The 11,813-nt window shown below is 37.0% G+C and overlaps 1 protein-coding gene across 2 annotated transcripts; it reads right to left on the bottom strand.

Annotated features, from left to right (window-relative positions):
• Window positions 1–3,230: 3,230 nt before the first annotated feature.
• LOC121773679 (VAN3-binding protein-like) lies at window positions 3,231–6,252 on the bottom strand. 2 transcript variants are annotated; one of them, XM_042170584.1, is made up of 7 exons: window positions 5,800–6,252; window positions 5,493–5,612; window positions 4,511–4,925; window positions 4,204–4,428; window positions 4,001–4,050; window positions 3,743–3,800; window positions 3,231–3,581 (listed from the first exon to the last, which is right to left on the bottom strand). In XM_042170584.1, exons 1-7 carry the CDS (start codon window positions 6,103–6,105, stop codon window positions 3,379–3,381), a joined length of 1,377 nt encoding a protein of 458 aa, XP_042026518.1. In that variant the 5' UTR covers window positions 6,106–6,252; the 3' UTR covers window positions 3,231–3,378. The 2 variants fall into 2 exon arrangements, with proteins under 2 accessions (XP_042026518.1, XP_042026519.1); XM_042170585.1 differs by having other exon boundaries at window positions 5,493–5,609; window positions 5,800–6,250.
• Between the last annotated feature and the right edge of the window lie 5,561 nt (window positions 6,253–11,813).

The following is an 11,813-nucleotide window of genomic DNA, read 5'->3' as shown; positions in this document are numbered from 1 at the left end:
CTTGAGTATGCATGGTTTTAGTTTCTTAGAGCATCCGCAACCCGACTCTTAGTCGTCTCTATCTCGTCTCGCTGAAATGAGATGGCTAAGAGACCGGGGGCCCTCCCGCACCCCCCCCACCCCCCACGTGGCGAGCTTGGATTGGGTCGGCCCGCGAGTGGGCGTAGTTTATTACCATTTTTTTTAAAAATAGAATAATTAAAAAATATAGCAAAATTAATAAAATTTTCCCAATTTTCCAAATTCGAAATATCGGTTTTAATTAAAATATCAATTTTTCAACAAAGTAGCAGTTAAATATGTTTTTTGAAATTTTAGGATTTTAATTTGTAATATTCGAGTATTTTAATTAATATTTTTAAATTGAAATATTTTTTAAATGAAACGGTTTTTTTAATTGAAGTAATGAAATAGTTAAGAGATGAGATGATATGGAGATGAAGGATTGCAAGTGTTATCTCTTGATGAAGAGATGAGTAAAAAGTGGTGTAGGACCCATGAAATGTGTAAAAATGAGATGAATTGGAGATGGAATGGAAATGGGATCGTGGATGCTCTTAGACATAGGTTGACTTGTAACATAGTAGTATGATCATTTATTTATATGTATAAATATATACTACCTCCATCCAAAAAAAAGACAAATTTTATCATTTTGGGTCGTCCATTAAAACAAGACCAATTCTAAATATGAAAAGTATTAAACAAATACTAACCATACACATCATTCTAAATGTGAACTCCACAACCCTCTACACTACTTTCACCACTTTTTTCCTCCGTCTCTTTTACTTAAAACACTACCATTTACAACTCTGTCTATTTTTTTATGGAGGTTGTATAAATAAGTTGATCAAATGTTTTATTTATAAAGTACTCCCTCAGTCCCTGAAAGTTTGTCACATTTTTCTATTTTCGTTCGTCCCACAAAATTTGTCTCATTTCACTTTTTACCATTTTTGGTAATGGGCCTCATATTCAACTAACTCATTTTTACTCACCTTTTATTATAAAACTAGTAATATATAAAAGTATGACCCACATTCTACGAACTTTTTCAACTCAGTTTCCTTACATTTCTTAAAACTCATGTCGGATCAAAGTAGGACAATATTTGGGGGACGGAGGGAGTATTTGTTACTCCTTCCGTCCCACAAGAATATGCACTCTTTTCTTTTTAGTCTGTCTCACAAGAATACATACTTTCTAATTTTGAAAAGTCTTTTATCCCTATGAGATGTGACTCATTCTTCACTAACAATACTTTAATTAATTTTTCTGTCTACCTCTCTTTTACTTTACCAATTTTACTCATGTCGAATCCAAATTGCATTTTCTTAGGAGACGGAGGGAGTATTAATTAAATATTTCATACAAAATTTGATTAAATGAGATTCCAAAAGTAAACAACATTATTTTTTAAGATAACCGTCGTCAATATCTTTATCTTACGCGAATTGTACTTGGGAGAAAAACAGAAATAGTGAACTGCACAAAAGGTCCCTAACTTTTCGCCTTGTAACAGCAAAGATCCCTAGCATTTAAAAATCCCTTCACATGTATCTAACAAAATATATAATCACAAACCTTATTTTTTCGGACCATAACACCCTCAGGGCTTGAAAGGGCAAACTCGACCTTTTGTGAGGCCGCCACTGCATCCCACCTGCTGCATGTAATGTGGATAAAATATAATAGTGAATTATTGTTGGGAAAATTCAAACTTTTCAAATAAACACCTTTAAATGTCTTCATTTGTATAAAGTATAATTTAGAATGAAATATTAAAGGTCTTCATTTATATAAAGTATAATTCAGAATGAAATATCTAATCCTAAATAATCACTCTGAATATCATTTAAAATTTTAAGTGATTATAATTCAAAATATAATGTTATATGCTGCAAAATTAGGAAAAAAAATGTGTGATGAGCATAATATTAAAAAAAATCCCACACTAAGATTTCCCTATAATTCACTTTAATTCTTTGTTATAATGTTATTAGATTTCATTTTTCTTCTCAATGTGTTGTTAATTGTTAATTAATTTCTTATACAAATATGATACCAATTGGTACAATTATTGGAAGAATACTTGCACCAATTTATTATAGTAGTAGATTATTGATGCCCATGTTATAAAATGAAACTAATGGATAAAAGGTGATAAGAAAAATAATAAAAGAAATAAACGAAGTTGCAACTAAATTTTTTATAAGAACTTTATTACTCACTTGAAGAATATTTGAGCAGCAGATTTTATACAATAAAATAGAGTATACGATAATAATGGGGAAAAGGTGATTTAAGGCAATTTATTCAATAAAAATAATAAATGAATCTAAATGATAAAAGGCGATGAAATTGAAGGAGTGGCAATGAAACGCTGCCGTATTTGGTGCACAGCAGCCTCTGCTGTGGTTGAGACACAACAGAGGATCCTCTCCCAAAATAGTCTATTATGTTTGAAGAGACATCTCTTACACAGCAGACTAGATGTGCAGCATAGAGTGTGCAGAAATGTAGGTTTGATAGGTAAATAGACTAAACTGCCCATTTGGGCATTTTCGTCCGGAAAATGGCAAAAAACACAAGGTTTGTGATTATATATTTTGTTAGATACATGTGATGAGATTTTTAAATATTAGGGATCTCTGCTGTTATAAGGCGAAAAGTTAAAGACCTTTTGTGCAGTTCACTCAAACAGAAATCATGTACAAAATCCTAAAAGATAAAGTATACTACTATTTAAAACCAAATTATCCTTTTCCTGATTAAACACAAATAAAACATTAAAGGGGCATTAGTTTTGTGGATGAGATAAAAAAAATTGACATGATAGGTAGGTTTGAGTTATCTGGATGGTTTAGTTTTGTGGAAGGTGAAGTTGCCTTCTCCTACAAACAGTTCTGTAAATATCTGAATTTATGAATTTTCTTCAATTCAGACAATCTTACGGTCCTAGTCAAACTATTACAGTAAAAGACAAAAACTCAAACATATTGTAATACTGCTATAATGATTATAAACCAAACAGCCTAATCACAAACCTTAATCTATGTTCCCAACACTAATTAAATGGACTTAACATTATCTGCATTGCAATAATATAAAATTCAAGAAAAATGGATCCCCCCATTATTTTTTTGACCATAACCTAGTCCAAGATAACCCTTTTCCTTTCCCACAAGATCACATGGTTTTCTATCTTTCTTTAATTTCACTTTACCTTTTACCTTTACTAAGTGCCTCCATTTGTGACAAACTTAAGCTTCATTTTATACATTGGACATAGGCAAAGAAATATGAAAAATAAAAAACAACAATACCCAAACAAACTTCAAGACTTTAGACCATAATCATAGGATATTAAAACCATCAGATCCTCTTATCTGCAGTGATTGTAAGCAACCTTATAACACCTTGAGTCCATATATCATGCTCCCTTTGATTCCGGCACTCAAACTCGACGACCCCACGCGCCACCGTCTTCAACGAGAAGTATCTCCGGTCCTCTCCGCCTTCAAGCAGGTGACGCCCCGGCCAAGCTGGAATGTCCTTCATTACCTCCAGCACTACATCTGAGATTTTCAAGAAAAAGATGCCAACTTTCTTTATCTTTTTTCCTCTCAAAACAATTTTCACACTACTTTCTCAAATCCCCAAATGGAAGCAAGCCCACCACCTCCAATTCTGTAAATAAAAAGAAAAGACAAAAGCAGAAAATTAAAGGCTCACTCACTCTTTTTCTTTTTTGTAACTGTCCCAGCAACATGTCTACTCTTCATTTTCAGTATCACCTGTCAAAATGTGAATCAAAAACTCTGTTTTAGATCATGGAAAGCAAAAGGCAGATCAGCATTTTGTATGTTTTTTATTAGCTTTAGCTTTTGCCCCCACTTGATTGAAGTTTCTTTGCTGAAGATTAGACGTAAAGCCGAGCATAATATCATTGGCAGAGAGTTTGATTGTTCAATCATGGTCAAGAAAAGGCTCTCACCTGACCCATTCTGTTGATGTACACAGACACAATCTTCCAATGAAGATCACCTGCATTTCACCATACAGAATTCAACCATTACTCGACTACAATCATCGACAAAAAACGAGTAAAGACCATCATCATCAATCTAACATACTAATAGAGACACTAAATACAACATTTCTGTAATAACATTGAGACAAGGAAATTCAAGAATTTACCCTTTCGCGTTCGTTTCAGGAGCTCCCCGCCTCTAGCAAGCAACTCCTTACCGCAAATGCCAAGGAAATTTTCTTCAACTACAAGCTCGCCACTGTGGCTTCCGTTCAAACTCCCATTCCTTCCACTACTGCCACCATTAGGCACCCTGTCCGCAGGGATAACAGATGCGATGTTCCACACTTCCTTCAACGCCCTCGCCTTCAATGTGGCAGCGCCACGCAGAGCTGGGGAAAATGCAGCAGAAATTCACAAAAAGAACTACTCAAAAACATAAAAGAATGATCCAAGAATTGGCAAGATTTGTACCAGTAGCTGCAGCAGCTGTCAAGGTCATAATGTCTCCAGGCGATTGCACGTTGACAGCGGAGCTGACCACCGAAGCCAAGTGATCCCGCTCAGCCCCCATGGCCTCGGCTGCCTCAACACACTGTGCAGCCACCAGTGTTGCAGCTGAGGCCATGGCCATGTCGGTCTTGGCCATCTGCTCTTCCTTTCTAGCTCCAGAAGATGCGGCTGTGGCAGCCGCGATGGCAGCAATAGCAGCTGCTACACCAGCAACAGATATGGCAGCATGAAGCTGTGCATTCTGTGCCCTCAACTCCTCCTTCTTCTCTTTCCTATCCTTCAACCACCTCCCCACCGTCTTCCTCCCGCCTGCAGATGGCCCGATGACGAAGCTGGTCTTGATCTGGTTGCTACCGCCAACATGATCATTCATCAACTACATCAAAAAAAATCAATGTCAACATCAAATTCACTAAATTTTGACTATAAAGTAATGCTAAAAATGTTGCATCCTCCACGTTTTGATTCAATCAATTAGATTACCACAAAAAGAGCCCACCATGAAACTGGACCAACAAGAACCACAACTGAAGATGGCAGAGTGCCCCACATAATAAATTCACTTCTTTCCATTATTGCCAGACAATCAAAGCTGTTACATTTATCACAACCAAACACAATTTTTCTTAGGAGAAATAAGGATTAAGAAATTAAATATTTAGCCACCCTAAAAATTCTTCCATCTTTAATTAAAGCTAATGCAAGAAACTGATATAGGTGGTCTCAGTCAGTCTGGTACTTTGTTAACAGTTTCAGCATGTTGTTGGTTGAAGAGAAAGCTGATACATACCCTCTCTCTCTCTGTTGCAGAACTTGTGTTTTGTGCGACCAAATAAATAACACACACAAATAATTTGAACTCCAAAAACATAAATGCAAATGCAAGACAGCAAACACAGTAAAGCAAGAAACAAATAGAATAATGAGAGAAAAATGAAGAAACCTTGAGATCATCCATTTCAGATGGGGAGACTGGTGGGCTATCAGAGATAGAACCACCACCGCCGTTGAGGGGCCCACTGCTGTGGGAAGGCCTTCCTGAGCTATGCGGTGATACAGCCTGCTTTATATGTAGTACCCTTATCAAAATCACAATAAAAAAACGTTCTTGATTCTTGAATTGCAGAACTCAACAACAAATCCTCTGCTTTTCTATACATTCACGTACAAAATTCCAAGAATCTTAGGGACAAAGGGAAAGATTTGATTTTTAAGTTTCAGACAGATACAAAAATTCGATCTTTACTTACAGACTGAGACATAATGCGCTCCATGACAAGCTGAGAGGTCTCAGAAGAAGCAAAGGAGAAGGGGTTTCCGGCGGCGGCGGAGTCGAGCTCGGCGGAGATATCTTCAAGGATGATTTCGGCGGGAATGTGGGAGGGGCGCGGCGGGGGAGCAAGAGCCTTGGAGATTTGAAGGGCGGAGGAGCTCCAGGAGCGGGAGAGGAACTCCATGGGCTCTCTGGGAGTCTCTGGTGGGTTATACATGTGGTGAAGCTGGGCGGTGTCCATGGCGGATGATGGAGCTGTTTTAAGTTGAAAAAAAGGGATCATGAGAAGTGGGTAAATTTATGAGGTGATTCAATTCTTTATAGGGAAGAAGGAGAGAGAAAGGAACAGTTAATCGGGTATATGTCAATCCTGTGTGTGAGAGACGATTGCAGAGACGAAAAGCTCGCAGACATTATTTTACGAGAAACTAGAAACAAAATTTAAAGTGATACGACTAATTTTTTCTGTTCAAAATTTAAGTACTAGAAAAATGGTTTTTGAATTTTGGTTTATTTAAAAAAATATTTTGATGTAATTTTGGGCTTCCATTCGAATTGTTTTGCATAGTTTGGATTTTGATTTTTTCGAGTTCAATTTTTAGAATAATTCGATTCTGCTCGTTTTGGGCAAAATTGAATGTTTACCTCTATACTAAGTTATAATTTTTCTAGTTATTTTAAGGGCATGAATAATTGAAACCCTTGTCGAGATCGAACAGCAAAACTTGCGGTACGTTGCGGTGTGGTTCGGCCTCATACGTTCTTGGGACAACGGTGCCCAGACCTTACCGAAGGCCTCTCCATCAGTTTAAGAGCATCCATAGTGTTGGACTCAAAATCCAGCCACAGACCCATTTTTCAACTGTCACGTCAATTTTTCAAATTCTAGCCAATAAATGCTAATCCCTTTGTCCCTAATAATTTGTCATCATTTGACGCTACACGAGTTTTAAGAAATATAATACAAATTGAGTTGAAAAAGTTAGTGTCATATAAGTCCTATTTTTATAAATTAGTTTTATAATAAAATATGAGTGAGAATGAGTTAATGAAATATGAGGTCTATTACCAAAAATGATAAAAATGAAAGGTAACAAATTTTTAGAGATGGAAGAAAATATAAATAAATGATAAATTTTTAGGGATGGAGGAAGTACTACTGCAATGTACCCCGCCCCAAATTCAGCCCCAATTTCATTTACAACTTTTAACATGATTTTTAGTCATTTAATAATTGAAATAATTGAAAGTTATATCAATTGAAATAAAATAAATAAATACCGATAAAGGATGCAATAATTTAAATACCAAAAAATTATGAAAAAACTTAAATTAAATACCGATTTTTTTTTTAAATATAGGAAATGAGTGTATAAGTTTCGATGTGAATAATGAATATTTATTGATGAAATTAGGATATTTATATATGAAATATAGGTATATAAAATTAATTTTAAAAAGCAATTTTAGTAGTGGTCCTATAAATTAAAGAAAATTTAGACCTTGCCAGATTCACCATGCGACTATACTGAGTTCGGCGAAGTCATTGACATCTAATTCCACATAGTTAATGTAATATGAAGCTCAACTAACAAGGGGTTAATGGGGAAGGGGGAAGGCCGACTATTCAGCCGGAAATGGGGCGAGCGGCTAGGCCGACGCAGTGCAGCGCCCCCTTCCCCCAAATCGTGGTTGCATTGCTGATGCTCTAAGGATGCGTTCCCGAATACAACTGCATTGCAGGGCGCTGGCCTGAGAGCATTTCCATCCGTGCTCTTGCCAACGAGCACGGATGTGTGCCCAGACCCACTTTACTCCCTGCTCTTAGACAAGAGCACAACACTCACATCTGTGCTCTTCCGCAAAGACAAGCTCAAGAGTCTCACCATTCTATTATTCAATTTAAATAAAAACATTTCCACAAAATTAAAATGTATTAAAAATATCCGGAATACTATTACAAATTAAAAAAAAATAAAAATTACATAATTAAAATCCTAAAAATTAAAAATTACTTAATTAAAATCCTAAAAATTAAAAATTACATAATTAAATTCATAAAATTAAAAAAAAAACCCACTACTAGTGGCCAAATTTCGCCCAAATGTGTTTGATTAGGTCTTCTTGTAGCTCAATGTGGGCTCGGGTATCGCACATTGTGTTCCTTGTTTCAATCCTCTCGCCCACCGTCGTATGCAGACCTCGGCGTGGGGGAGACCTCGCGGTTGAGCTTCCGGCTTCATCCTCGTCTTAAAACTGGATGATAAATGGGAGATTATTTGATGTGAAAAATTGATGATAAATGTGTGTATTTATAGATGATTTTGGGAATAAAAAAATAAAAAAAATCCAGAAAAACAGTATAAAACGGCCATATTTTTGGGAATCTGAAAATATTTTATTTTAATTTTTGGTATTATTTTCGATTTAAAAAAAATGAATTTCCAACGGAAATGCCGTTGGTCAATCAGAACGTGCTCGATACATCGAGCAGCGCCGCGCCAGCGGCGAGCAGGCGGTGCCACGCCGCTGGCACGGACGGACGGATGGGTGTCCACTCACCGCTGCGGATGCTCTGAATAGAAACAAATGTACGCAGTATTTATTTTTTGTACATTATTTTTTATCACTTTTCATCTATAAATATAATGTAATTCGATCACAATTAATGATATAATTATAAGAAAGTTAATATTATGCAATTTTAGAAATTTTAATGATGTATTGTTTTGTATTTGATAGCTTTATTTTGGACTTATTTATTCTAACTTTATAATATACATAAATTTAAAAATATAATATCAAATTGAATAATAAATAAATATATTAAATATTTGGGTTTGATTTGTGATATGAGTTGTAGTAAAAGATTTGGGATGATTTAGGATATGAGTCGTGGGTAGCCTAAGGATAATTTATATCCCCCATCCACAAAAAATAGTTCAATTGTGGACGACACGAGTTTTAATGAGAAAATTGATAAAGTAGGAGAGAATGAGTAAAAGTAGGTAAGTAAGAAATATAGAAAGAAAAAAGTGGATAAAGTATGAGAAATAAACTTTTCATTTTTAGAAATGAGACTATTTTTTGTGGACATCCTAAAATGATAAAATGAAACTATTTTTCATGACACTCTAAAACTAATTAAATGATTTAAATCAAGAAAAAACAACAAAAATCAATATGTGAGTATACTCGTTAAACAGTCGATTGTGCCCTCGCAATTGAAAAGGTAAGGACTTTACGAGCACTTACGACGTGCTTGCTACATAACAAAGATTGATGCTTGTAAATTTGCGCGAGTGACATAGTTGCGAGCATCGTTGAAGTGTTAATGACATTTAGTGAGCATTTTGGTACTCAACAAACTTTGTGTTTTTTTTGTAGGGGAGAGCATTTTTGAACATCATAAGATGCATCAGTCATCGGTAGTATGAATTTGACCTAATTGTTTGTGCATAAATTATGCATGTTTGTCGAATTAAGAGAGAGACAAGACATGATATTAATTGAGCAATTGAATATCAGAACATCTATATTAAATATGAGTTGATCCAAATATAGAATTGAATAAGAGAGGGGCCACAGAAGTAAGTACTAGAGAGCGAGGGCATATGGAAAGAGGTTATAAATAGGTTGAATTGAGTGGTGAACAATGAGTGAGAGTTGTAACCAAATTCAATATTACAAAGCCAATGTGGGTCTCAAATATTGTCAATCATTGAATTTCAAAGCTGGAATGCGTGTCCTCATTTAATCCAACATTTCATCACCGACTACCAATTGCATCTATTTTAGATTATCATAGTTGCTACTCTAAATAACTTCAATATTTAATAAATGATGTTTGGGTTTATCTCTAAATTAGTTCACTTGGTCGGAACGAAATGCATACTTTTATAAACATACTTCAACAAAAAATTATAGGTCTATTAAATCCTAATATATATAAACTCAGATTCTTTACTTAATAATCCATACAACACCCATTAATTGTCTAGTTTTGTCATTTTTGTCTGTTTCCCAGGTTAAAAAATTTGAGATACAAATTTGTCGGGCGAAAAATACACGGAAATAAAAACAAGGAAATTACACAGAAACAACAATTACACGGAAAAGTCTGTGGAAAGCGGTAGGCCGAGTCGAGGAGTCCTCTTTCTGCAAGACGAGATACGCTCCGGTAGTACTCTCGGTTTGGCGTGTCGTCCCCAAAGATAAAACGGCTTTGTCTCTGAAGTAGCAGCACCGCTAGCAGCAGAGATCCGGCGAACGAGAGTAAGGCAGGGGCAAAGCTTCGACTAGAAGATTATGCAGAGAGGGAGAGAGCGTGTATGCAAGAATGCTTGTGTATGTTCTGTCTAGAATGCAATGGATGCATGCCTATTTATACGCCAAGTCCACCCGCAGGGGCATTGATGGAGTCAACAGCCATTATGTGTGTCATGATGGCTTGACTGTAACCGCCGGGGGTTATTGACTGGTGCACTAGCCATTGGGAGCTGAAGAGACACGACGCACCTGGACATGCTGCACGACGGGATACACCATGGACCGTCGGGGTCCAGCGGGGACCTTTTGTCTCCCGTTATACATCGGGGTCCAACGGGGACATTTTGTCGCCCATTATGCGTCAGGGTCCAGCGGGGACCTTTTGTCTCCCGTTATGCGTCGGGGTCCAGCGAGAACATGACGTGGACCAGACCCGTCGGGGATAGCGTGAAGTTTGGGTGGTCTAAAAAGAATAAGTGGGGCTTGAACCACGCTCAACAATCAGCTCCAAAGAACAGCCCAAAGACCAATTGCAAAGATCCAAGGCACAAGGCACCCGACACCGACACCCGGGGCCTGGGGCACGGGTCACGGTGCACTGTGCGTGGTGCGCGGCTCGCGGGCGGGCGGCGGCGGCGCGCGTAGGCTCTGTCACCCGTCTTGTTCCACGATAATTATTTCACATAATAATTCATCTTATTAAATACTTCATCAAAGAAGTTTATCATCCCCGATGTGGGATAATTAACACTTAGTTAATTTAATCCCTTAGTTTTTCCCATAGCTCATTTTTGGCTTTATTGTGACCAACTTTAATATATTATTTCTCACTCACCAGGAATCAGATTTGAGAAAATAAATATACTACGGTCATCTACTCGGAACGTAGATCGACGTTATTGCATTTAATTTCACAAAATTAAATGTCTTGTTATGTTTATTATTAGTCAAAGTCATTTGACCAAGCACTATTCCAACAATCCCCCACATGAGTGGAAATTGTCAAATGCATATGTATGCAGACACAAGCTCAACCCTCAAGAGGTATGTAAGCATAAGGATATGTAGTTTTTGGCTTTGAATCATCCATAGTCAACACCATCGGATACACAGGCGGACTAGTAGCGCGATGCTTTGAACTATTCCTCCACGGCGTGCACCGAGACAATGATGTTAACACTTAAACACCTCAACCTCATCCGTTCTCACGTTTTGTGTTCATTTCAGGCCTTGGACACCACTTTGGATTCATAAGTGTATTGTATGAAGCGGCCCCACTTCACACTTACATAGATAATTCCTCGTTAAGTATCTTGCCATACTCGGTCTCTTTGAGAACTTTATCTCAACGAGATCCTTTAGGGATCATTAAAAGTCATAGACTTAACCTCACCACTAGGCAAGTTTTTCAACACTCTATTACTCTCTAGGGAATAGATGTAGATGAGTGTTCACACGAATTCTCACAACTTAGTTTTCCCACTGAACCAAGTTCTTGGGATCTCCAGTCATCATGGTTGGGTTACCACTATGACAATTCTTCAGTTGTGGATTTCAAACCCATTCCCTCTAGCAATTTATTCATTTGATCACGATTTAACCCTTTGGTTAGCGGATCCGCTAGATTATCCAATGACTTCACGTAGTCAATTGTAATTACCCCTGTTGTGATCAAATGTCTCACTGTATTATGTCGTCGACGGATGTGTCGAGACTTATCAT

The sequence above is a fragment of the Salvia splendens genome, chromosome 17 (genome assembly GCF_004379255.2).
Source record: "Salvia splendens isolate huo1 chromosome 17, SspV2, whole genome shotgun sequence".
NCBI classification, from domain to species: domain Eukaryota; kingdom Viridiplantae; phylum Streptophyta; class Magnoliopsida; order Lamiales; family Lamiaceae; genus Salvia; species Salvia splendens.
Note: the sequence above shows the minus strand (reverse complement) of the source record. Positions and strands in the feature narration are given on the sequence as shown.